At 40.1% G+C, this 27,996-nt stretch overlaps 1 protein-coding gene across 1 annotated transcript; it reads left to right on the top strand.

The window, feature by feature from the left end:
* Positions 1-12: 12 nt before the first annotated feature.
* zgc:173742 (DNA topoisomerase I, mitochondrial) lies at positions 13-27,664 on the top strand. Its single transcript, XM_053319994.1, has 20 exons — positions 13-128; positions 1,330-1,384; positions 3,073-3,110; positions 5,053-5,187; positions 7,573-7,689; positions 7,803-7,893; positions 7,973-8,097; positions 8,233-8,348; positions 9,341-9,462; positions 11,580-11,702; positions 11,834-12,021; positions 12,486-12,630; positions 15,411-15,554; positions 16,068-16,253; positions 19,042-19,110; positions 24,294-24,408; positions 25,136-25,263; positions 25,381-25,481; positions 26,108-26,257; positions 27,193-27,664. Exons 1-20 carry the CDS (start codon positions 13-15, stop codon positions 27,293-27,295), a joined length of 2,367 nt encoding a protein of 788 aa, XP_053175969.1. The 3' UTR covers positions 27,296-27,664.
* The last annotated feature ends 332 nt before the right edge of the window (positions 27,665-27,996 follow it).

Genomic DNA, 27,996 nt, shown 5'->3' with positions numbered 1-27,996 from the left:
CAAGTGAGGGAAATGGGAAGAGAGAAGGACGGTAGAGGAGAAGGAAAGGCCAAGGCCAAAGCAACCAAACTGAAAAAGCTGAGTGATAATGAAAGCGCCGGTCCTGGAGGAGATACCATTAAGAACAGGTGAGAAAACTTCAACATTCAACCATGCTTCCATCAAGAAGTCACGTGCCATTATCAGATAAATTGCCTGTGTTACTCCTGTCTTAATTCTCATGTTAGATCAACTCACTAATTATATATGCAAGTGACCTAAACTGCAGTACATCCAGCATCTGTTCAGCATCAACACAGGCCACACATCAAAAGTAGTCTTCACATGGAGCCAGCAATATGGAGCCTTTCATGTTATTGAAAGGTGGGGAGGAATTAATTTGGATTAAGAAATAAAAATAAGGCAACAGTGATAAACCAGAGGAGAGTGAGAGCCATATGGTGGCACATGTGTGCTACTAAAGAACAGGCTACAAAAAAATGACACTGAGAGAAAGCTTCGGTGGCTGAGCTGTTGAGCAGCGGTGGCACTGATTGTATGCATTCATTTCACTGAGTACAGTGGGTACTCCATCTTCATATGAATAAATTAATTTACCTTGATATCTGATGCATTTATTACCATGCATATGTGAGCAGACAAATGAATGCAGAGTGATCTGTCATTGGCTTGTGTAATTGATGAGAGCAGAGAGATGAATAGACACCTGTAAGCGCTACTGGCAAGTAGAGCAGGCAGCTTTCTGTGACAGCTAGCCTCGTGTTATTTCATGGCACGGTGACTGAATTACTGATTAAGGATCAACTTATCTTCCTTCAGCTACAAGACTCATGGAACTAATTTTCCTGAGCATGAAAGTGCCTACTGCTTTCGTCTGACAGTCAAAATTGGGGAGCTCGTGGAAAGATTTCTGAATAATAATAAAAAAAAAAAATTAACATAACAGGGGAATAATTGAAGCTCAATGTCATTTTACATCTACCCCTGAAGGGTGGAAAGGTCATACTGAAAAGAAACATGTTGAGCTGTAAGGGAAGGGGGTTCCTTTGGGATGAGGCTTGTCTGATTGGTGGGATTTTATGGCGTTGTCTGACTAGAACAAAGACATGAATCTAACAGAAGCCTAATATGCCTTCACTTTAATCCTACACCTAATAAAAGTGCTACCTCTAAGGGGGCTATTCAGTCATGTGACAATGAAAGTGAAAGCCAATTTTCCCAGCAGTTTGTCCCTAACTGGTAATGTGTTTAGAAATACTGCATCACTAACAAGGCTGTTCTCTCCATCTCATTTTCATTCCTATCCCATCTTGGCTTTCTGAGGTACAGTGCAAAGTCATCAAAATCTGCAGAGAAAACTGACAATGGAAAGGCCCAAAAGAAGGTAAATTGCACATTTTCTTCTCTTCTGTGTATATTGCGCGGGGCTAGATGTAGTTAAGGAGAAAAATCAGTCCTAACTAACTGGAAAGCTTTTTCACAGTGACACATATTTGGTTCTACTTTTAGACCTAGCTCCAGAGGTGTCCTAACTTGTTAAGAGTTGCAGGAAATGGCGTTTGGGCAAAGATTAAGTGCACATTCTCTCTTAATTTCTTATAAGAAATAGTAAAAGGGTGAGTATCGCAAATAAAGAAAAAGGGAGCTCTGATACAGTCCTTGTATTTAGTTCAGTGAAGATGTGCCAGCAGCCCTGCTTGGAGTGTCAGTGTTGTGTATGCAGTAGCACATTATGCAACAATGTGATTGGATGCTTAGGTTAAGTCCTGCAGCTGAATGAAAGCATCAGCTATTTTAAATGATAGACATTTATTGTTTAAGCAATGCAAATGTTTTGCCCATGTTAAGTTACAGCCTTATTTGAATGTCTTTTTGAAAAGTATCATAATGACATTTAAGCAATTATTAATTTTCTTGTCATATTTTTTCAATGCCTAGATATCTGTCAAGACATAAAACATTAAACTAACTAAACTAATTCTGTATTACAGTTTTTTCATTGTTTAATTTTTCAAACAGACACTTGGTTATCTCTGCTCTGTGACTGAAAGTGTTGTAAAATAGCACCATCACACTCTCGTAAGAGAAGTCCTTCTCCTCACTCAGTCAGACTCAGTCTGGAGTACTTTTAGTCCCTGTTTGACTTTCAGTGTGATTCCTAGGAGAGAATCTGAGAAGCTTGATTAAAAATACAAGCTCAGATGTCCCATTTAGGCTGACCCCTGGAAGTTCTGCGTCATCTTTACCAGGGTAGAGATTGTGATTGTCATGTGAGTCCAGCCATAATTTTTGCCCTGTGTGGAATTTCCATGTCAAATACTGGGTTACCCACTGACCCCAGCTCAGGCTGTCATTGCTGTAGTACGTGTGACAGCTTGCCCTAATAGGTAACCTCCACGCTATTCGTTCCCCACAACATTGGCAGAGTATATTTACATGCATACCATTATGCTGACTACTAGAAGAACTTACTGTAGGCCAGTTTCTTTATTACAGTGTTTAAATGTTTTAAAGTAACAATTTATCTAATAAAACAAGTTTAATTTAATAATCATTGTACTGACTGCCCCTCCACAGCACCGTGTTATATTAGTTAGACCTGTAACTAATGATCATTTTCATTACTAATTTAACTGTTGGCTATTTTTTATAATTTCTCATCACAATTTCCCTGAGCCCACAGTTTTATCTTTATGTGTGATCAACAGTACAGAACCCTAAGCTATTTAATTTACAGTGATATAAAACAGAAAAGCCACACAAATTGGAAGCTGTAAAGGTTTGGCATTTTTTCATGAGGTATTTAACTATGCGGGTTTCTGTTTGATGATTTTGCTCTTACCTTGTAATCGAGAGCCTCACATAAAGGACTTTTTTACATGTTTCAGGAGTCAAAACATTGCATTAACCAGAGTAAGCTCATGCAAGAGATGTACATACATGTACTACGCACAGTCTAAGATATGTCACAACCTCTCCTGGTTGTGTGAGGAGTTGATAAGTGTCATCACTGTGTGCATGTGTATGCAGAGTTTTTTCTGTGCTGAGCTTTACTGTATGTCTTCCTCTCAGGTCAAGACACCCAAGACGGAGTCAGCCAGCAGTGCCAGGTAGTGATGAAGTCTTAATGCCAATCAAATGTGTCTTCTTAAAGGCAGAGATAATAAGCAGACAAGCTACTATGAAATGATTGTGCCAGAAATCTTACTTTTATCTCCCCACACTTCTTCGCTCTTCCCTCCCCAGGTGATGGAAATTAATTATTGTTTTGATGTCAGGAGACCTCTCCTGGACAGAAGCCATTCCCATTTCATACAACGTGTTAACCTGTCTCACACAAAATTAATTTTCCTCGGCACTGAAGACAAATATCTGTGGCTTGTCAGGAAAGTAATAAATGAGAAGGCATAGTTTGAGTTGCTGGGTACTCAGCAAGGTGTTGCTGGGTGGCAGACTTTGGCTGCTGCGTCAAGTCTGTCTCACAGCAGTGTTTCTATGGAGTTTTAAATGGATTGTTTCCCAGATGTGGACTTAGCCCAATCTAATGACAGGAGTGGCATTTCAAAGGAGATGTCAGTTGGAAAAACTACTTTGCTAATTTTATGGCTTTTAATGTTTCCCTTCAGGGTTTTTTTCCTCCAGAAAGGCTCAGTTGGTAACTGTGCTAGTTGAGTGCATTTCATGCAGGGAGGAAAGTTAAGGCTGCACAGCAGAGTTATGGAAGAAACATAAGGCTATTAGAAGCACAGACCGTAAATGTCAGTGGACGCAGTGACCCACCTTCCTTTTGTATAGCATTTTATGGATTTTGCTCAGTGGTGCAGTATGTCAAAAAAACACAACTATGTCTACACGTTGAGCGCTTTTTACTGAATAGCTTGACCACACAACAAACCTAGTTTTGCAAAGTAAACTAAAAGAGTTTCACATGGGTAACACATTGTGACACCTGCAGACAGGCAGTAGGATCTGCTTTTACTTGTCATATTAAAAATCCTTCTCCCTGATGGAAGCTGACGCACAAAGCCTCATACAGAGGGAACCTGTTGGAACTGATTTAGTCAACGTGGCTTTATTTAGCTCACATTCTCCCACACATTAGATAGATGGAAAAGAACAAAAAATAATGATATGAATGAGTAGTTTTCTAGGCAAAACTTGTCTGTGAATGAATGGAAAACTGCACAACTCATGAGCGGTGCCGTTTCTCCTGTAAGCAGAAAAGTATACATAGCAAAAGCGATTAAGGGTATGTATATATGTTCTACTAACATTTGTAGAAATGAAGGATTACAAGTGTAAAGCATGATTGTTTCATTTAGTAGAAAAAGGTGCAGGGAGGCAGGTTCTGCCTTATATCAAAATGCTGACAATTTAGAGCAGATATGTTGACTTGTCATCACGGGAAAGGCACAGGTGTTAGTAACCATAGTGATACAATGGCCTTTTTATTGGGTTTGTACTAGGCATGGGCCGGTATGAGATTCTGACGGTATGATAACCTTAGGCAAAAATATCAGAAACGGTATAACGTTTTAGTGGTTTTGAAACCGTGACTTTTTCATACTGTGGTATACCTTGAAGTTGAAACCGGTAACCGGCCCATGCCTAGTTTGTACATATATCCACTATATTGTGTCCACAATGAAAGAAGGAAGGGGTCCATGTCCGGGACAACGCAATGTGCCAAACTTAGTAGATGTGCACCATTGTATAACACAGCTGTCAGTGATTATGCAAAACGATGATGATTATAGCAAGCGTCCAACATTTTTCACTGCTGATTGTCTGTTCATAAAAAGTAGTGAATTAATGAATGAATGAGTGTGGGAGTTATGTTGGACCCTGAAACTGAAGCTGCTAAATGAAATTCATGGTAAGAAAAAAACAACTTTACATTGATGCAGTTGTTAAATTGTCTCTTTAAAATGTTTACAGGTAAGTTTCTCTTGTTTTTAATCTATTGCGAGTCCAGCATGTGATTTAATTCAATTCAGGGTAAAACAAAGTTCCTATTCCTATTGTCTTTGTTGTATGTGTGAAGTTGAACAGGCACAGGATTTGCAGCAAACACCAGATGAAGTCAGGAACCGGAGAGCCTGAGAAAAGCCTCATTGCCCTCAATCAGAAGCCATTAGGGGCCGTACTGCAGAAGTTCAGGGAGATTGCATTAGGCTCAGACACTGTGTACCAGGTAGTTGCTGTCTTACTGGCTTGTAATTGGGATTCAGTAAGCCAGTCGGACAATTATGTGCTGCAGTAACAGGCTCACGTTTTTCCAAGGAGTACATGTGCTTTTAAATGAGAAAAACCAGGAGCACAGTGAGTTTACTTACTCAGCAGTGGGCTGACTTCTCTGCAGTTTATCTTTCACACTGTGTCATTACTTTATTTTACTGTCTATATAGCTCATTGTCAGCTACCACCTGCTGCTGTTCCTGCTGTGCCGTGCTGTGTGCTCAGGTCTTTGTCAAACAGACTAAGATTGAAATACACTGAGGGCAGCCTGAGGCAAGATCTGTATTCTGAGAGAACACCACGTTCTCTAAGTTCAATGAGAGAACAGGAACTGAACTATCATTCACCTTTTTGTGTCAAGAAGTTAATTCATTAAAAAGAAACAGTCCTCAGTGCAGGTTTCAAACCAGAGCTGCAAAGATTAGGCCATTAATTGATTAGAAGATCAACAGTCACTGAGTAGACTGAGCTCACTGCTAGCGGTTAGATGAGCAGCCTGTGTTATTTCTGTGTTAAGGTTAGCGGCTCAGCACGGAGAGGCTGACTGGTGTGTGTTTGTGTGTGTGTCTGAAGTCTAGTGTCAGGTCATAGCCGCAGCCCTGCTGTTCATCACGTTAATGTTACCGTCGTCAGACCTGATTATCTTGCAAAGCTCTGAACATAGCAGAGCGTAGTTATCAGCCCACGTGTTTAGTTTTGTTACAAAGTTACAATTTACACCAAAAAAAAGATGATAATAGAGAGCAGGGAGAGGCAGAAAACCCAAATGGGCTTATTTAAAGCCTCCACCTAAAAACAAGTTCAAATTACACAATATTACAGAGAATAATACGTTACAATATGTATTTATAATAACAATAAAAAAGTGTGTGTGCACATGTGTATGTGTGTGCGAGGGTCTGTGAGGGGGGCATTGGCCTCACGAAAACTGTGAATGGAACAAATAAAACAGACAAAATGCATAAAGAGAAAAACAGTTACAAAACAGCAGTTAAATGTTCCTTCAAACATCTTTTATAACTTTTAACCAAGTGAATTAGTTTTGATACATGAGTTTTAAAGAGCTCTAAATCATCAGTGTAATCATTTCTTTTCTTGAGAAACCTGATGTGTAAGATCAGATACATGTAGTACACAGGTGAACCAATGCATCTTTGAATTACTAAATATTTTGTAGCTTATTTTATTGTATTAATTCCTGTTGAAAATGTGTGTATCAAATGAGATCCAGGTCATTTATCTGTAAATCTGTCAGCTGTCATTTTATTCCATCTCATACATTGAAGGTCTGATGATTGACGAGTATGATTGAGTATGAATACACCTGTGATTTTGCATTCTAGTAAAACTAAACCTGTTCAGGAATATTTCCTTCACATGAAAGTATCTTTATAAATAAAAACACATATTAGAAAAATATTGATGTTATGTACAGATGTGTTGTGTTTACTACCGAATACAAGGAATACATGTTTGGTTTATAAGCATGACGTCGCCTCTCTGCGTCTCTTATCAGATTAGTTAAGTGTGCAGCAGCTCTGTGTGAGAGAAGCACTGACTGATGCTACAGTTAGCAGTATGCTGATATTTATACATGGCAGCATTTCTTTTCTATGAAACTAATGTACTGTTAATCAACATTAAATACTAGTTTATGAACAATTAGCACTGTGTGGGGAAAAAAGAAGATAATGGTGGGCTGTAATCTTCACAATGCTCGCAAATGATTTTTCCAGTTGGCACATACCTAACTTTAGGTGCAAATGCAAGTGAAATACTCACACTGTAGAACCCTGTATCATCTGTAAACTGTGCTTCACATTTCTCCCCCTGCAACTAAATGTTATATGAATGTAACGGGAACACTGTTATTTATTAGCAGCAGTTACTCTAATTCACACACGCTTCTGTAATTATACTTTTTTATGTCTAATTGCTTTAATTATGTCATTATCATTCATTCATGTTTCGATAATGTTGCTTAATTACTGTAATTATTTATTGTGGTCAGTCAGTGTGCTTAAGACTTCTTTTTTTCCTCTATTCTGAAGGGTAATTTTGTTCCAACTCTGTAGCGATCAGTGAAAAGCAGCCATTATACACATTATTACAGCTTGTAAGTAGGGAGTCTTTCAAAATCAATAGCTTAAGTCATGATTTTTTTGAGACGAAATAAAAAAATAGAACAATTAGGAAGGTTTTAAAGTTACATTTGTGAAATAATGGAGCCCTCCACCTAATAGGAAATGCAGGAGTCTAAAAAGCATCAGAGTTCTGACTGTGGGGGCAAAAACGGCAACTTAATGGATGATTTGTCTTCTTTGTGTGGTTTAGTGAGATGGTAAAAGAGGAGCAAGAGGATGAGGACTTCAGCGCAAAGAAAGGTTTGAAAAGGAAACGAATTAAGGATGAACCCATGGAAGGCCCTTCGCATTCCAGCGCTACACCAACGTAAGCCACCCTCTGCTTTCTGAATCAAATTTTGTGTGTTTTCCAACCCTAATTAATTTTTTAAAAATATACTGTGTAAGCTATTAGCACTTGCTATGTCTTGATAACCGCAGCTTAAAGAAGAAGAAGAAGAAGCAACACAAGCAGGAAGAAGAAAGTGACGGAGAAGCTCAGAAAAAGAAGACGAAGAAGAGAAAAGAACAGGTAATCCGCCTCCAGCTGTAATACTAAGTTTACAAGAAATGAGTTCGAATCTCAGTTGTTTTTCTTTCCCTCGATGCAGGTGATAAAGAAAGAGGAAGGAGAGAATCCAGTCTCAAAACCGAAGAGGACAAAGGAGGAGATCAAGGAGGCGAGAGAGCTGAAGATCAAAAAGAAGGAAGAGGAGGAGCAGAATCGCTGGCGATGGTTGGGGAAAAAACGCTGCTGCTTTTATTCCGCATTGACCTCACCCCACCCTAAAAATGACACGTGGAAACCCAGAGAGGAGCAATTTCACTTTTTCAAATACATCCTGTTCTCTTCCATCTTTCTTTCTGTCAGGTGGGAGGAAGAGAAGTATGAAGACGGGGTAAAATGGAAGTTCCTGCAACATAAAGGACCCTACTTTCCCCCTGAGTACCAGCCTCTACCAGACAATGTGCACTTCTACTATAATGGTCAGTGCAACATGGAGGGTGAACCCACACATCTTCCCTCATGACATGCAATTTAAAGTAATCTCACCTTCTCACAGGTTCTATTGAAGCCACTCAAAGTAAATTCATCACGTTTGCACACTACAGGTGTGAACTTTTTGACCTTTTTTTTTAGGATTCTCAGTGTTTTCAAGTACTTTCTGAAATAAGCAGCTGCAATAATAAAAAATTAGACGGGAAAACTGTGAAAATAATTTGAAGGTGGATGTAGCGATAAAGAGACCCGACATTCCCACATGAGCAGCACTTGGTGGTGATTACAACATGATTACAAAAAAATACAAATAACAGACAACAGTAGCTTGTTTCAGTGGAATACATATAGTACATTTATAAAACACGAGTTAAAGCAAATAAATAAGTAAAACAAAGTCTTAAATGTAATAGTTTATAATTATGCAAAAGCATTTTGATATAAAAAAAACTTTCAAAGTGAATTAAAAGATTACACTGATTTCTTTATCTTGGAGTTCTTGGAAGTGGGCGGATATCTGGATACCAGTGTATGAGCGGTCCCATTTGTTGGCACACACACACACACACGACATGCACAATTGGATCTTTAGGACACCAAAGGTGTACTGGGTCAAACACTGATTGATGACTGTAATTGTAATTTGTTTTAGCAGTCAAACTGTAGCTGTGTCCTACAGGGAGTTCGTTTGATCTGTTCATTCCTGTGTGTGCATGTTCTTGTTGGTAGCTCAGCCTCAGCGGTGGAGCTGAATGTAGATCCTTGTCCTTGCCTCAGAACCCTCCTTTGTAAATTCATGTATTAGCCTGACAGTACACTAGAGAAAGCTGAGGAGGGTGTTACTGTATAGCATGTTGGACTCGGATCAGACTCAAGTTGTTTTGTGCTGTTTAAAAACAAAAAACAAAAAACAAAAAAAAAAAAAAAGGAAATAAATAATCACAGCGTAGCGGTGTGCTTGTGTTTTGTGTGTGTACAGGTAAGCAGGTGAAGCTGAGCCCGGCAGCTGAGGAGGTGGCATTGTACTTTGCTCAGATGCTGGACCATGAATACACCACCAAAACGGTGTTCAGGGAAAACTTCTTTAAAGATTGGAGGAAGGTAAAAAGCCAGATGTAGTACCTGCACAGGCCTCAAAGGGCCATAAAGATTCTAACTAAACATATCCCCATTAATAAGTAAGATTAAGTTTGATTATTTAATATTAACCATTGTGATTTTCATCCAGCAGCATTTCTTTGTTGCTACTATGATGATGATAATAATGATGACTGGCAGCTGAGAAACAGCAGTGGTTAAACCTTAAACTGTCACCTAGTGCTGAATAATGCTCAGTCAAACATGTATAGTATTGGTTGGATGTGCACGTCGTAGAAGTTGTAGAATGGTGTGTGTGTGTGTGTGTGTGTGTGTGTGTGTGTGTGTGTGTGTGTGTGTGTGTGTGTGTGTGTGTGTGTGTGTGTGTGTGTGTGTGTGTGTGTGTGTGTGTGTGTGTGTGTGTGTGTGTGTGTGTGTGTGAGAATTGCGGTTCGCATTTGTAACGGTGGATGGTGCACGCACGCCGGTGTCTGTCAGGGTGTCCTCTGTACAGAGAAAACACCGTGCCAAGCCCCAAGGCATATCATGCAGATTTAATTTTGCGCTGCTTAGTGCTCAATGCACTTGAAAATACGATTTGTGCGAAGGCATTGATATGCTAATCCATACAAGTAGCTCCCCTGCATATGAACAAATCCAATTAAACTGTTTTATTATAGCCGGAAAAAACTCTCCTCGCTCCGCTGCCCTCAGTGCCCGCCCACTGTCTGCTGTCAGTCATGCTTAGGCATGCAGGCTTGACTGTGCGTCCGTTGCGTATTGTTTCAGCAGAGAGGTGATCTGAGATCTAGGGGTGTGTTTTTTTTTTTTTTTTTCTTCTTTTTTTCTTACGACCCTAAATCACAACACTGGACTGGATGTGCTCTGAAAAACTTGATGAATGAGTCACTTCCCTCAGTCTAATGGATGTGTTCAGATTTCCCATCCTCTCTTTTTTGCCAAGTACTTTACCCATTTAAGTCTTTATGTTTTTAAATGATAACTATTATGGTTGCTGCCCCATTTGTAACGAGCACCGCTGCACCAATGAGTGACGGCAATAGGTTCCAACTCTTAAAAAAAACTTCAAAGCCCCGTTCACTTCTGCTTCTCAGACCCAAAATAACCTTGAAAGTAGAAATCCAAAATGTTTTCCTGTACGTGGGCAGAACGTCTCTGAAATGACGGCCTCTGCTGCTTGCAGCAGTTCCTTTCTTTCGCAGGACAGCAGGAGGCCACATTAAAAGCCACTCATGTTGTCAGCAGCAGAAATGTCTGAGATGGACCATAAAGCCTCCACCGAGTCGCTCTGTATCGCTGCCCTGATAGCGACCTCTTTGATTGGCTGACCCCATGTGCCATAACTTTAAAAAGTTTGCTATTATAGTTGAAACTGAGTTGCTCTGCTGCCCTCAGTGTATTGTTGAGTGTGTTTGTGTAACTTGCTAGGCAGTGGCCTTCTCACTAGAAAATTATCTATATTGCGGCCTTTCATAACAACACTGTTTTTTTCCTCTTCTGTTTCTGTCCTCTCTGCCTCTATAAAGATGAGTAATTAAATGAAAGGTCACTGATCTGCTTTCATTATGCTCGTCTCATTTGGCTTTTATGATACATCATTGTGCTAAGAGACAAAGGTCCTGCACACTCTATAAATAGCTCTTAATAAATTTAATAAAACAGCACCGTGCACCTATCCTTTGTCTGTTTCTTCCTTCACTTCAAATATTTACCCAAGCTCCTGCAGAAGTGTGCGGACGTGAAACGGTCTGCTGTCAATATTGAGGTAGCGAGCGTTTGTTGAACTGTGTTTGGTTTCATCAGTATTTTCTGACAACTATTGACATGTTTGAACTGTTGGATTTGACATATTGTCATTGGTGCCGTTATTTCAAAGTGGAAAAGAGAGTAAATCAGGTATTCCAGGATATTAAGGTAGCAATTTACTATTTTTTTGAAATGCCTATGCCTTTGCTTGATTAATGATTAAAGGGATTCATTGATCATCAAATAGTTTTGGGGTCATTTTCTGGTCTTCATATCTAAACGATATCCCAACTTTGATGCAGATTAAACTTAAAAAACAAGTCCAGACTTGAGATGAAGTCACATTTTAAGTGTCACTTTGTTCCCGTTTTAAGGAAATGACCCACGAGGAGAGGACGCTGATTCAAAATCTTGACAAATGTGACTTTGGAGAGATTAACGCCATGCACAAAGCCAAGGTGGAGGCCAGGAAAAACATGAGCAAGGAGGAGAAACTGGTAATGTTCAGGCTTTTTCTTTCCTTCTGTTTTCATATGCTGTAGTACTTTTCTTCCTCTTGGTATCTTAAGGAGGTGAGTGTAGATAATTTAGGATCTGGAAAAGTGACGTGATTATGTTTCTGTTGCAGGTTGTGAAAGAGGCCAATCAGAAGATAGTGGACGAGTACGGCTTCTGCCTGCTGGACCACCACAAAGAACGTATCGGCAACTTTAAGATTGAGCCTCCAGGGCTGTTCAGGGGTAGAGGTGAGCATCCCAAACAAGGCATGCTGAAGAAAAGGATCCAACCAGAGGACGTGATCATCAACTGCAGCAAGTAAGAGTGGGGCAAAGTAGGATTTACTCAAACTGTGTCATCCTAGCTGCTAAAAACTAAAAAGTTACCACAGAAGAATTACCAAGTTCCAGAAAATAAAACTGGACATCATTGCAAGTGTTTTAAAGCTTGGAAATATGGTGCAATTAGTAACGGTTTCCAAAAAGGTGCTTCACCAACCAAGCGTGTCTATATTGACAGCTACACAGACATCAGTAAAATAATGCAACAGATGGTACAGAGTTTGGAATATAAGAAAAAAGAATGCACACAATTCTCTTCAGGTAATCTCACAAATATGGTATGTTAAACAGTACATCACTGTCTGGTACGCTGAAGCTCAGAAAGTATGTCATACATTTATGTTTAGGAGGTTTATCTTCTGTAGGATGCTGCAGCTTGTATTAAAACACTGTAACTGCTTTTTGTCTTTTTTCTTCTTGCTCTCTGTCTTTCTCCAACAGAGATTTAACTATCCCTGTGCCACCTGCCGGTCACCGCTGGAAGGAGGTTCGACATGACAATAGCGTGACATGGTTGGCCAGTTGGACTGAGAACATCCAGGGCTCCATTAAATACATCATGCTCAACGCCAACTCCAAACTCAAGGTTACCACTCAATCTTAATAAATGCATCATAACCAGTTTAACACTTTTTAATCAACCAGTTGACACAGGAATTAAATGTTATATATTCGTTATGTGACTTAAAATGTGATTCAACACTGTAGCTTTTTAGAAAAGGTTTTTGAGTAATAAGTAGGTTTATCCAACCTTCCCAGAAGTACCTAAATGTATATCTGAGCAAATGTTCACGTTAAATGTCAATGAATTAGAGGCGATGCTTTCTAGTGCAATGAAAACTTGTGCTCTACCTGCCTCCACACAATTCACAAAGCATGCATTTAAAGATGTCTGAGTAAGGTGTTGGACCACACTGAACTCTAAATATCTGAACTCTACTGGAGGGATGAACACCATTCTTCCTTTTAAATACTCCCTCGTCTGGTGTTTTGATTATAGTTGTGGAGAGTGCAGTCTGAAATCTCCCATAAGTGTTCAGTCAGGTTTAGATCAATTCACATAGATATGATTCACATCATTTTCATACTCATCAAACCATTCAGTGACTCATGCCCTATGAATGGGGGCACTGTCATCCTGGAAGAGAGCATCCCCATCAGGACAGAAATGTTTCATAAAGGTGGTCACTCACAACAACTTTGTATTGATTTACAGTGACTTTTCCTTCAGGCAGGCATGTATTTCAATTAAAATTCACTGAAATCCAATTTGTGAAAATTTCTTCAAGTGAAGGTCCAGATCATCATAATGTCTGTGTTATTTTTCAGTAGCCTGAAGTAGCATTGTAGTTCCATCAGCATCTGTGTCTAGTGGCTAGATTGTAGACCAGGGGCGTCAAACTCATTTTAGTTCAAGGGCCACATACAGCCCAATTTGATTCTGAAGTGGGCCAGAAAAGTGAAACCATTGCATAACAACCTATAAATAATATCAAATATATATAATATCTGATATACTTTATAATAATAAACCATCTATTTACAAAACAGATGAACAGCCTGAGATGTCTGAATTAAAATGAATGAAATTTCAACAATGTTATGCCTCAGTCTTATTCAGATTATTTTGCACAGAAGCTGCCGATTGATGATATATGAATGTTTTAAATATAACTATAATATGTAGTCATTGTTGTTTTTTACCAGATAATTGTATTCTGGTCAGGGTGGAACAACCTCTGAAGCAGCATTGTACATGAAGTAGGCTACTCATAATTGAACTTGCTCCTGAAACTTGGCGTCATACATTGCAAAGTTATCCAGTGGGCCAGATTAGACCCCTTGGTGGGCTGGTTCTGGCCCACGGGCCGTATGTTTGACTATGTTTAATTATCTGTAACTATGTTTAATTATCTGTTGTAGACTGTCAAATAAATACAGTAGAATTCATTTATTAGTATTTACACTGAACTTGTGGGATTCAAATAAATAATAAAATAAGAATAAAAAAGAATAAGATAAATAAATTTTTCTTTTATAAAATTTTATAATAAAATTTTAAAACAAAGTGCATTACAGAAAGCTTTTGATTGTGCTTCCTAAATAAAGTGTTTAGATATAGCTCTTATCTGCCTCCTCTCTGTCTCTCCTCTTTTCTCTGTGTATCTTACTGACAGTCGAGTCTTGATTGGCTGATTAGCGTCACATGAGAAGATTCAGGCTATGCACAGTGGTCTGTGAGTTTCCGAGGGCTGCTCCACTATTACCGTAATAGCTGGAGAAGCTGCGCCCGTTAAAACTTATCCTCAATATTTCATCAGTTACAGGTCCGCCTATTAGTGACATCTGTTCTAAGGGTTGTAAGTGAAACCCAGCAAAATGCCCCCCACAGCATAACAGCCACCAGATCCCTTCACTGTAGAGGGTTAAGCATTCAGATCTGTACTGAATTTTCTTTCATTCATCACTCGTCTGTGAGCAACATTAGCACTAATTCAGACTCATATTTCTGTTGTTTAGCATTCTTTAGTTTGGCATTCTTAAGCAGCTATTAACTAACTGTGTGCGCCTGCTCATTGGCACGTGACATGAAGAGGACAGCATGTTTATTGGATTTTGACAATTTCCTTGAGTAAACTAAACTAAATTAGACGCTAAAACGTATTTTAAATCAGACCGTTGGGTTTTATTTGCTTATTAAGTCAGAAAGTGGCATGTTGAAAGCTTGCTCTGTATAATTCCTGACACTAGTGGGGTTAGATTAGATTAGAAAATATGGGTCTGATGTTTGACTTGCCTCTTTGTCACAGTCAGTAACTTCATAACTCCAATACAATTTGTGTAGGAAATGTATATTTAAATATTATAATGGTTTTGTTTCTAAACGACAAGTCTTATTTTTTTTCCCCTCTCTCATACATCTCCAGCTGCTCGCTCTTTCTGTCTTGCTTCCTTTTCCATCCTTCCATCTCACATGTAAAGGTTAAGTTATTCTGTTGTAAGTCCTCGTAATTTTGTGTGTGTGTGTGTGTGCGCGTGTGCGTGTGTGTGTGCGCGCGTGTGCGTGTGCGTGTGTGTGTGTGTGTGCGCGCGCGCGCTGATGGACACACGCACAACCAGCAGGAGAAGAGCATTTTGTTATAATAATTATAGTTGTGTAGCTAGGTTCCTTTTGTGTGATGTAACTGCCTGTATTTGCCATAATGACAAATGTTTAGACGTGAGGCTTTTGAAGGAATATTCTTTTGATTTTATCATCTCTCTCTCTCCTCCCTCTTCTCACTTTTTCACTCTTTGCTCACCGTTACTCTCTTTGTCCGCACCCCTCTGCGTCCTTTCGCTTTCTATTTCATTCTACGAGCGCAGGGAGAGAAGGACTGGGAGAAATACGAGGTCGCTCGGAAGCTGAAGTCATGCGTGGACGACATCCGTACCCAGTACCAACAGGATCTCAAGTCGAAGCAGATGGGCACTCGCCAGAGAGCTGTGGCCCTCTACTTCATAGACAAGGTCTGAGGTCTCAGCCTGTTGCAGTCACTTCTACACAGCAGTGCTCAGTAATGTACCGCTGTCAGACTTCACAGATTATCCTTAGCACTCAGGTCTCATACCATGACGCAAGACAACATATTGGAAATCAATGCAATGTGTCTTGATTCACTTTTCTGTTTTTTTTTTTTTCTTCACATAGTTAGATGGAAGATCTTTTACAAGCAGAAAATTGATTATGTGTAGCCACTTTCTTTCAATTAACCTAAGCCAATTATCTCAGTCTGCATTACCTAAAATGATAGATTGATCCTGTGAATGCTTTTGGCTCACGCTTAAAAGTAATTCATTTCTGATTTGGCTTTGTTGTGTTTACTATGCAGCTCTTCAGCTCTTTATGTCTAGTTAATGTTGCATGTCTCTCTCTGTGTGTGTGTGTTTAATATTCATTTGACTGGCACTGCTTGCTCTGAATGGGAATGGGGAGAAACTTTCTTGTCGTGTATTTATCTTTATCTTCTGATCCAATAAAAGCTGGCGCTGAGGGCCGGTAATGAGAAGGAGGAAGGAGAGACGGCGGACACGGTGGGCTGCTGCTCGCTACGCGTGGAGCACATTACGCTCCACGAGCAACTGGAAGGCAGCGAGTGTGTGGTGGAATTCGATTTCCTGGGTAAAGACTCCATTCGCTACTACAACAAGGTTCCTGTCATCAGGAAGGTAAAAGAACAAAGTCTTCTACACGTACTTTTTAAATATTTTTTAATGCGGATCATTTCACATGGTTAATACAAGGCAAATCTGTCCATTGGTAGAAGGAGAAGACATGAGCAAAGAAACTAACATACAGGCTGTTCACAGTGATACAAACCCAATATATTTCATTATAATAATCTAGATTTTGGCCCCTGGGTTTTGGCAGAAGTCCCCCCCCCCCGCAGAGAAGGTCACTCGCATGCATATCGATATGCAAAGAGGCCCAAAGCAGAGACAGAACTGAGAAGTGCCCTCAGGGCTAAGTTGTAGATTGGATTCCTGTTGCCGTGGTGTTTTAATTTGTCTGTCTGTTGGAGGTGTTGAACTATCCCTCTGCTTCAGTCCGCCCCTCTCCGATTACGTGTTGATGAAAGGGAATTCTTAGCCCATTTAACCACGTCCCCTGGAGTCGGTCAGCGCGGCTAAATATCAGAATGGGGTTTGAATAATTTGGTCAAGTAAGTTTGCTACTGCATGAAGCACTACATGGTAATATGATAGAAATCATTATTCAAATGAAGTGAAAGGTCAGTGTGATGCAGATTTGCAGGAAACAGTTTGTTAAATCTTAAGACGACAAAATCCTTTATTTTCATCATGTGTACAGTGTGTGATAGTAAACTGAATATCATCAGGTTGTGGACTGTTGGTTGGGACTGAAGATATTTACATTTCAGCTTTCTCTTATAAAGTCAAACTCAAGCTGATAACCCTGATGGCATTGTGTGACATCATAAGGGTTAGTACTCTTCAAGATGAATAAACTACACACACTCACAAGGTTGAGTTTTGTCCCTTTTTAAAGAGGAATGTTGTCACCATTCAAGACGCTGTTTTCACAGCGTAAAGAGTGTGATAACAGGAAGTTTGTTGCAGAATTTTCAGGGTTTTTCTCACTTGCAATATAACTTTAGATAGTTGCTGAGGTCCACAACAGCTTTCTGTTTATTTTCAGCCTCTCTGTCTCTCAGGTATCAGCAGTGCATACTTGCAGAAAAAGAAAAATTGTACTGTGTACTTTAGAAAGTACACTGTGGCAAAATTACTACAGTTGCTGCAAATTTCCTGTTTCATATGTGGAGGTTTGTGACCCACTAGACTGATGTGTGTAGGCAGCAAAGGATCTTAAAATGTGAACACATCCATTGACCAATTAGCTTAAGTCAGTTTAAGTAGGTTGCTCAATTGGTGTTACTGTACAATTATAATTTCAGGTTTAAGTTCATAATGTTAGATTACAATAACACCAATGGGACAGACTGACATCAGGATGTTTTATAAAAGAAGAGAAAGTTAAATGAATTGTTAGTATAGTCCATTCAGTAAATAGTGTAAAGTAATGAGGTTAGCCAGAAACAATACAAATGTGTCAGGGACCTTTTTTTAAATCTCGTTGCATCATCTGCAATTTGTCTGCAGTCTGTCAAACAGCTGTCACATTAGCGTGCATGTGCATGCATGTGTAAATTTCCAGCCCCTATGGTAGCAGCCCATTGCTATCTGCTGTTCCAGAGATAGAAAAAGAAATGTTAGCACCTGATAGCCAAAGTGTTTTTGTTTCTTGGAAGAACATATAATTATTCAAATGAGCGCATTCAAAAGCAACACATTAGCTAGAATTAATTAGCCCCTCACATATTTTAGCATCATCAATTCCCAGGGAAATCAGCGAGATTGCTTCTAAATGTCACTTGGAATAAAATGGAACAAGGGTGGAAGTGAGGAATTTCCATTTGCATCATTGAGTACTTGGGGTTATATTTTTTTCTTATATATTTTTATGTGTGTTTATATTGTATATGGAATTTGTGCTGTTTGTGCAAGGTGTTTGCATGCAGAGAACACACAGTAGGATTGGGGAATTAATAAACAAATGGCAATGATTATACGTCCTCCACCCATGAATGCTTCACAAATGGCTGGTCTGCACCCAAGTGTACCTGTATATTGTTTAAAAACAGTCCCTACCTATTACTCAATTTGAACACCAGTTAGCATGCTGAGTAGCTACATCAAATAACCCCAGAGTGTTGCGATACCTGCATAATGCAAATGTATTATGTTGGGTAAACTCAGCCTGCCGAGCATTTATTTATTTATTAATAGTTTCCATTCTTAACGCACACACGCACCCGAACACATCACTGCACCAATTAGGCAATCTCACTTTGGTGTATCTGCTTCTTTGAGACTTTGAGACAGATACTGATTTACATTCTCATCCCGAATGCACTTGCCCTCACACAAATCAGCAAGTAAATACGTCATTGCGTTTTATAAAGCAGCACATCTGTTGCTGTTAATTGGTGTCTTGCATAGTTTACCTGTTTATTCGGGGAACGGAGTCGCTGGTAATGCTGCTCTGAAACAGTCAAATTAAGTGGGGCTCTAGACACACATGCTAAAACACTCCTTATCTCTAAGGTGCATTATTAAGTATATGCATGTGTGTTAAATATATGTGTCAAATGTTTCAGATCTGTCCTGCAAGCTAGCCTTCAAAGAATTGGTGTCACTTTCATGTTAAAGTCATTGATTCATTGAATGCAATTTCACCTTTGATGTTTTGCACCTGAATTAATGAATCTTTTCCCAACCTGGAATGTAATGTTGATCCAATTTCCATCCTGGTTAGTGATTGGATTGGATTGAGATATTCTAACATCAAGCTATCAACAAACAAGATTTCCTCTTTTTAAAATTTCTACCTGTGAAAGTTGCTTGATAAAATGTGCCTGTTTATTTTTTTTAGGTTTTTAAGAATCTGAAACTGTTCTTGGAGGACAAGGAACCTGGAGATGAACTCTTTGACCGCCTCAATGTGAGTGTCTCACTAACTGCCTCCACATTTCATTTCCTTCAGTATTTTAAACGTTTTCAATGATTCTACCCACTCCAGATGTTGTTGATTGTTGTTTCTAAGATCGTTGTGTAAAATATTACCAGCTGCTGCACTACATGTTAGTGTTTAAAGCGGAGAATTGGTAGAAGATGGCTAAAAACTGCTCACAGGTGCCTTGATTAATCACTAAATTTGTGTAAAAGGACAATCTGAATTTTTTTGTGAGGGTTGCATTAAAAGTGTGAAAAACACCCCCGAGATGTGTAATATCTGAAGAAAGGGCAGAAAAAGATTGTCAAAGGAAAAAATATTTTTTTTTCTTTAATGTTTTCTGGGGTCAGAAGACAGTAAAGGAAAAGCAGGAACTAAATTGTCAGGTGTAAGAGATGAGATTGAATGAGGCTGAGCCATCGGTGTGGAGAGATGAAAGGGGGTAAAATGAGGAGAAGGAAAGAATATTTGAAGCGGGGAGACTGAAAAGCAGACAGGAGTTTCAAAAGAGAGGGGGGGGGGGTTGGACTGTAGCAGATAAAAATGAAACTGCACACGTGGAAATTAAGAGTGAACACACTGGGCGGATGGATTTCCACAAATAAAAATCTGTCCGTCCTCTCAACCTCTTCTTCTAGCTGCAGGCAGTAAGGCTACACAGAATGCAGCAGTTGTACACATGGTTAGTCCGCTGCAGGGATACAGGGGGCTTTTAAGGCCCGGGCCACACCACCTACCTCTACACGAGCAGCGGGTGTGTGCAGCTCACACGCATGACAGTGCTGCTGCTGCTGCTGCATCTTTCTTTCAAGATGTGAGGTGAAAGCAACTTTCTCTCTGTTGGGTTTGGTGTGGTCTGGTTGAGGCTACTTCTCTATTAGCTATTAGGTCCTCACACAGCAGGGCTTTTTATATTGGTTATATTGATTATTCCACAAGTTTAAACCTCTGCTGTCACCACTCTAAGTGCAGAAAATCCCTCCGCAAAGTTCTCCAAACACTCCGACAAACAAAACCTCCAAACTACAAAAGGAAACTTCCGACATAGGGAAAACAACACTAAATCTCCATCTGGATGCAGGTAAAACAACAGGCAGGAGTCCCACTTTGAACTGATATCACAGAAAGGAGGAGGCAAGATTTGAGAAAAGAAGCTGTGTGTTTCTACATATTCTTCACATATTCTACAGATATACACATTGAAACTAGAGTGAGTGGTCTAATGTTGCTGGTATGATCAATAGAACATTTTCACTGTCCATGTCGTGGAAAACATAAGCACAACCCCAAATATCTAAACCAGGAGTATTCAATTAAAATGAACTGAGGTCCAATTTGTGAGAATGTCCTCAAGTGAAGGTTCAGATCATCATGATGTCTGAGTTATTTTTCAGTATCTTGAAGTAGCATTGTGTTCCATCAGCATCTGTGTCTAGTAGCTAGATTATAGACTCACATAAATACAGTACAATTCATTTATTAATATTTACACTGAACTTGTGGGATTCTAATAAATAATAAAATTAATAAGATAAGAATAAAAAAGAATAAGATGAATAAATGTTATTTTCTTATCAAATAAAGATGACATTTTAAAATAAAGTGCATTGCAGAAAGCTTTTGACTGTGCTTAGTAAAGTTCTTAATTTTAGAAAAATAAATAAAATCCTTTTTACTTTTAAACTTAACTTAAACTTAAACAATAAACTTAATTTCACATCTGACAACTTTATAACAAAACATCCCAACACATATGAACTCTTTTCTCCGTGTTTATCTCACTGACAGTCGAGTCTCCCTGCATGTCCAAAAAGCATGGATTTCATTGGCTGATTAGCGGCACGTCACAAGATTTGCTAGTTTCTTAGGGCCGCTCCACTTTTACCGTAATAGCTGGAGAAGCTGCGCCCATTAAAATAGAAACACTAAGACAAAATTTAACAATCCTCAATATTTCATCAGTTACAGGTCTGCGTCTGGATCTAGACCATGGTCCGCCTATTAGTGACCTCTGATCTAGAAGGTGTGCCACTTTAGCTGCACAGCTCATATGAACCTATTAACACAGCTACCGAAACACAAAGCAAGAGGTTCGGCAATGCACATGTGCTGCTCGTTGAGGCAGCATGTTCCAGCCACCAGGGTCTTTATAGAATAGGATCTGAAACCATAACAAAAGGAACACATCCTTACAGGGGACGCATTTGAAACCTTTCAGTATATTCTTTTCATGGAAACCAGGGTACTGTTTGCTCTGTCAGCTCACAACCTGGTGACCTTAGGTTAAGTGCTGTGACTGCAGGAGAAGTACCCTCTCTTGAGATACACCCGAGAGAGACAGGTGGGAACATAACACAAAACAGACCAACGGTCACTTTGGAGCAGAAGGCTTTAATCAAACCGCGGGGAAGGGGGGGGAGAAAAAAGAAATGCAGATAAGAAAGCACTAAAGAAGGTCTGAGAGTCAGAACAGCTACCCGTCTATAAAGATTGACAAGCAGGAAGAGAAAGATGCAAGACAGGACAGGAGAGAGAGGGTGAGATCAGGAGATGGAGCAAATGAAAGGAGGGAAGTGCGCTGCCTCTGCTCTCTTGCCCTCCAGCGTGTCAGGAAATGTCAGGGTGTGTTGGAGGTGGAATGGTAATGGCTGCTGTGGGCAGGCCTGATTGACACCCGGAAAAGGCCAGGCCACTGAGAGAGCGAGGGGGAGGGGGAGGGGGGACGGGGGGTAGGAGTATACGGAGCAACAGGAAAGAAGTGACGGCTGGTCCAGGTGAGGAGAGGTTAGGAAAGAGGAGGCAGACGATGGTTAGAAAAAAGGTAGGAGGTGGGAGAGAGGGAAGATGGAGGATGGGAGAAGGCGAGGGGTATAAGTGACAGTCAGGAAGCTGCTGTGAGGCTGAGATGAAGAGGAGGAGGAAATGGGAGGAAGAAAGCTAGACGATGTGGAGAGTGCCGCTATCCAACAGCTGTGCAAATGGAGAGAGAGAAGGTGGAATGCACCGACGAAGGACGAAAGCAGGAAATTGGGAAAGCAAAATATGAAAAAAAAAAAAAAAAAAAAGTGAGAGTAATGCGACTCCCGGCCGTATTCCATTAACAGCCTCTCTGACGTTTTTCACTCAACTAGCTCGCCTGGCGAGGTGGGTGTGAATTGCACCAGCCCTACTCACACGTGTGAACATGTGACGACAGAAGATGTGTTTGTATGTGTGTTGACAGCTTTTTCTGAACAATATGCCGCAATAAGAAAAGAAAAACAAAACCAAGATGCAACCCATTCAAGTGGAACATTGAGGGTTCAAATCCAGTACAAGAACTCTGTGGGGTTTCATTCCTTTTTATGTCACCGTCTTACAACCTATGGCTACCTTCACAAAAAACACCATATCTAAATTCAGTTATATTGATCCTAGCAGAAATAATGCATGTCAAGAGTGCACAAAGTAGTTTTGAATGCTGTGGCCCGAGCTCTCAGTATCTGTAAGCATGCAGTGGTTGCAAACCTTTCATTGTACTGAATGACATTTCAGACGGGAGGGAGAGACGGTGCTGCTCAATATTTAATTGCGAAAAGGCGCAGGCAGCTGGGTCGTGTTTTTTTCATCTGACCGCAAGTTGAAAATGCAGGTGTTTGCCAGGCTTATCTACAGTAGAAGGCTCCTCTCCAGAGTCCACATTGTTATAGTTACAGTGCACACACACACACACACACACACACACACACACACACACACACACACACACACAAACTCAGACAAACTCAGACACACACCGGCTGCAGTCTCAAGTTAACCCCAGTGGGATTTCCTTAACTTCATTTTAGTCAATCTAAATGAAATTACTACCTGTGGTGTGTAGTGTTGTCCCTGGGAGCTGCTTTATTTTGACATGTTTCATTATTTTTTCCCCCTGTTGTATCCCTTCAGCCATCTACTAGAAGTTAGGCTTTAACTGGGAACTGATGCAGAAAACACACAGATTAGACCCAGTGAAAAATGAAAAGCAAGATCATCACAGCTCATTTAGAATGGCAACAGTCAATATTTCTCCCCGGCATTTGTTGCTATAACCGCAAATTGGCTAGTAGTTATGTTAATGAGAAAGTCCAGTACATAGCATCCTGTATTATAGATAGGAAATTAGAACCGCAGTAATGACAGCTTGTAGTAATGCCTTTTTAGATGACGTGGACGACGTACACAAACGCAAACACGTTTGGGCACCCAATACACACCACACCAAGAGAGCTGGGGAGTGTGAGAGCTATCAATACTTGGCCCTCAGACTTGCAGACACCTTCATTAGCATTGCAGGGGCAGAGCTACGTAGCTCATTAGCAAGGCGGGCACAACACCAACTCTGTGTATGTGTGTGTGTGTAGTTGTGTGTGCTCTCCAGCATGAGCATGCACACACACATATGTATACATATACACCATCCCTCATCCTGTTTCTAATTGGCTCCTACACACACACACACACACACACACACACACACGTACACACACATGTACACGTACGTCAGTGGCCCCAGACAGCCAGGTCTTGACCCTGCTCTGATTAAACTAACTGCACCATTATTGTAATCTTCATCAAAATAATTTCATCTTTGTCAGAGATGTAAGCTTACGCAGGAAGCTCCTCTGAATTTTCTCTTCCACATCTGTGCTCTTTTTTGTTAACGTTTGCAAATAAATGCCATACCTGCCTCTTAAATCCACAGTTCACATCTCCTACCAGTACTGTACGTGTTTGTTTGTGTGCCCCTTACACTGTTAACTCCGTTTCATCTCTGCAGTCATTCAACACACGCTAATGGCCATCTAACCACCGGCTATGACGGCTCTCACTTGTTATAATACCTACAGAAATGTCAGAGGGGAAATAGTTGCAATCTCTTATTTTAATCTCCCCACTCTTAATGGATGATGACGATAATGAAGGCAGAGATGGTGTTTTATGTGTTTTTATTGGTTATGGTATATTACTGACGCTTTGATCACTGCTGTCTTGCAGTGCCATAGTGCCACCTAGTGGTAAAGAGCATGCTTTCATTTGGCTGCGTGGATGGTTTTTGTGCAGACGTCATCTTTGCCCTATACCACACTCATCATGTGTATATGTTTCTGTTTGTCCTCCTCCTTTTCTATTTTTTCTCCCTGTGTCAGACGACCATGATGAACAAGCATCTGAGTTCACTAATGCCAGGTCTGACTGCCAAGGTCTTCAGGACATATAACGCCTCCATCACCCTGCAGCAGCAGCTCAAAGAACTCACAAACAGTAATCACACACACACACTCATTATACTGTCAAACTACCTAACGCTATATACATTGCTCATTGTAAGGCTTTTTAAGGCACTGGCTCATATTCCTCAGACACTGGACAGGTACTTGCAGCTTTAATACCACAGCCTTATATCAGTCCGGCTCTTATCACCGTCTCATTACCTGACTGCTTGTGTCATGGAGTCCTGTGATAAAATTGCCACATTTCTTGATATTTTTGACACTTTTTATTTTTAGTTCGCTCGATTCAAGATACCCCTGCGTCAGTCAGCTTTTTCCATCAATGGCAGCAGTACACTATCACCGTACCCAGTGCTGTGTGTCTCTGCCTCACTCTTATCAGGATCCCATTGGCTGCCTCTGCCACAGTTTCTCATTCAGAGATAGACGTGTCACACTCGCCTCTCATTTCTGGATAGCTGCTGAGAGCCGGTCTGCGGGCTTGACACATGGTTGTCGCATGTGTTGTGTGGACCCCAGGAAGAACAGATGAACCTAATGGGGATCTGAATAAATTAAATAAAATATTAGCAACCTGTAATCGTGTGTGTGCATGTGCATGATTTGTGTTGCAGATGGTGTGGGGAAAATAATAACACGAGGGATGGCTGGCATGATTCGATCTTTTTTGAATTTCTGTGCAGGATTCTGGTTAGATTTGTGTTCTCAGTGGAGTTTTCCTATTTAAATACAAATTACTATTCTGTCACCCTCCATAGAGTCTGACAATGGGGCAGAGAAGCTGCTCTCCTACAACAGGGCCAACAGAGCAGTTGCAATTCTCTGTAACCACCAGCGGGCGCCGCCAAAGACCTTCGAACAGTCCATGGCTAACCTTCAGGCCAAGGTAAAAACAATCCTATTTCATCACATTACAATTTCCCTAACAATACATTTTTAGCGTCTTTTCCAACCCAAATCAATGACCTCTTGCATGACCATGTCCTTAATGTGTTCTACTCAGATTGATGCAAGAAAGGAACAACTGGCTCTTGCCAAGACAGAGCTGAAACAGGCCAAGAAGGATGCTAAGGCCAAAGGCAGCTCAGACCCCAAGCTGCAGACGTAAGTGTGTCACATTGATGCAGGAAAAGGGATGCAGAAGGTAATATTTGACAGCTGCTGCTACTAACTTAACAGGTGCAACTTGAATTAACACGTCATTGTTCCTTATTTTGACTTCATGAACTTAAAATCAGTAATGGCCTTGGCAAGATCATTCATGATAGACTCACAGGTCAGTCTCTAAACACTTCACTCATAGAGACTGAGGACAATCCCCCAGGTGTTGTTGTTAAAACTGGGTAGAAACAGTTGGAGAGTTTAAAACCTGGCATTGCAGAACCAATCCAAAGTCTTTAGGGCGGCCCTTCACACTGGGGTGGTGACATTCAGGTCACTACAGAGGAGAACAGGGGCGAGGGGGTGTTCTTGACTAAATACAAGTTGCGTAGGTTTGTTAGCAGCTGTTCGGGACCCATTCAGGCAACTACCCTGCATTTATAAATGACCAGACCTGGTTAGGTGGAGGTTTCTGATTGTCTGGTATAGCGAGACAACATTTCTGAAAACAGCAATTCACCTCTTGTGCTCTTGTTCATCAGCCCTAACACCTGATAACAGACAGGTAAGCTATGTGAAGTGAAGGTATTTTGAGTGTTGCACTTGTATTTATGTATATTTTCTCTCAGGCTGGTGGAGCGGAAGAAGGCAGCTGTGAAGCGCTGTGAGGAGCAGCTGCTGAAGATGGAAGTCCAGGCAACTGACCGAGAGGAAAACAAACAGATTGCACTGGGTACCTCAAAGCTCAATTACCTGGATCCACGCATTAGTGTGGCATGGTGGGTCAATTCAAACAAACTTGATACCGTAATGAAAACACTCTTACACAACTGCCCAAATTCACACACCTAGGCCTACATGAGTGCATGCAAACCCGTGAACCTCCTCCACCTAAGACCCACAACTGATATTCAGAGTCAGACAGCTAATATTGGTGTTAACTAGCAGTGTATCATATGACATAAAGTATGTTATCATTGTAACCCTCACTGTATGACTAACCTGTTCAGGCAGGTTAATGGCAGTGGACTGGATCAAGATGTGTAAACAAACCCACCCACTAACCACTCTCAGTAAAAACTGAGTCATTGTTTCTACAAGAAGATGAAGTTGATGATAATAATAACAGAGACAGTGCTATGTGTTTACAGATCATTGACTGACATTGCATTTTATGATCATTTTATTAGAGATATAAGAAATGTTTGTAGTACAACCATCTGTCCTCTCAGGCTTTAAAACAGATTTTTACAACAGGAAGCTAGCTGACAAGTTGTTGGTGATGCAGAACAGAAAAAATCTGTAGATTCAGTGACAATGATAATTGCATATAAAACTTGTTGCACCATTTTATTAGAGGTATATCTCCTCACTGAAACTATAGTTTAGTTTCTGCTTTACTATAATATAGAGAATTTCAAAATTCAAACCATAATATTTCTAGTTACACACATCTGTAGTTTTACTGTTGCTTTATTAGCAAAAACCCTATGATGTTCTGTATAGCTCATAATTCAACACAACAGTATGTCTCCTTTTTTAGTAAGAACCAAAATGTTATGAATCATTTTCATACATCATTTTCACACTTACTTAATAGCCAGCTAAGCCAGAAGTAACTGGATACCCAGATTGTGATACTCATAAGATTTAATGCTGGGTTAGACTAAATATTTATTCGTCTGTGTATTTTTAACAATCTTTGTTCTTTCAGGTGTAAGAACATGGAGGTACCTGTAGAAAAAATCTACAATAAGAGCCAAAGGGATAAGTTTGCCTGGGCCATTGACATGACAGAAGCAGACTTTGAGTTCTAATTTGAAATGTCTTATATTACATACAGTACTGTGATGTTGCATGTGTAATATGTTCATAAGCTACAGATACTGCACTTAGTGACAATGTGTGACATGATCAAGTTTCGCCCCGTGACATGTTTTGTTTACTGCTGTTCATTTCTGTTAGATGATTTTGGCACTTAAGAGGACTGTTAGTTTTTGTGTTTGGTAAATTTTGTGTTTCCATTAATCTGAATAAAGTTTACTACTATGCAGTGAAGTGACGAAAGAGTGGTTAGTTTTTCTAAATACTACTTTTAAGTGAATATTGATGCAGATGCCTCCAATTCCATATATATAGGATGTCAATTTAACATCTAATTTATCACAATAAGATGAATGCCAAATTTCTTACGCCTGAAGGTGTGATAACAGAATCGTCACATTATGCATTGTAAACCCAAAAAAAAAAAAACATGCAACACTGAGATGTTCTAGGTAATTTGCATTAGAAAATACTACTCTGGCTTGGGAAAAAATAAATACAGAAGAACACTAGGAGCACCTCAGTTGATTATATTTTTTAAAAATTCACTCAGCACCTGGCCAAATATTTATTAATCAATACATGACAAATCGCATTGTATTAAATAGCTTTAATAGAAGAAAATCTGTTAGAATTGGAATGCATCCCACACCTCAGTATTAACAGCGCTTTGTGTAAAACACTGCAGGCTTCA

Source organism: Scomber japonicus, chromosome 5, assembly GCF_027409825.1.
Source record: "Scomber japonicus isolate fScoJap1 chromosome 5, fScoJap1.pri, whole genome shotgun sequence".
Taxonomy (NCBI): domain Eukaryota; kingdom Metazoa; phylum Chordata; class Actinopteri; order Scombriformes; family Scombridae; genus Scomber; species Scomber japonicus.
The sequence above is the reverse complement of the archived record's forward strand: the minus strand, read 5'-3'. Positions and strand labels throughout refer to the sequence as shown.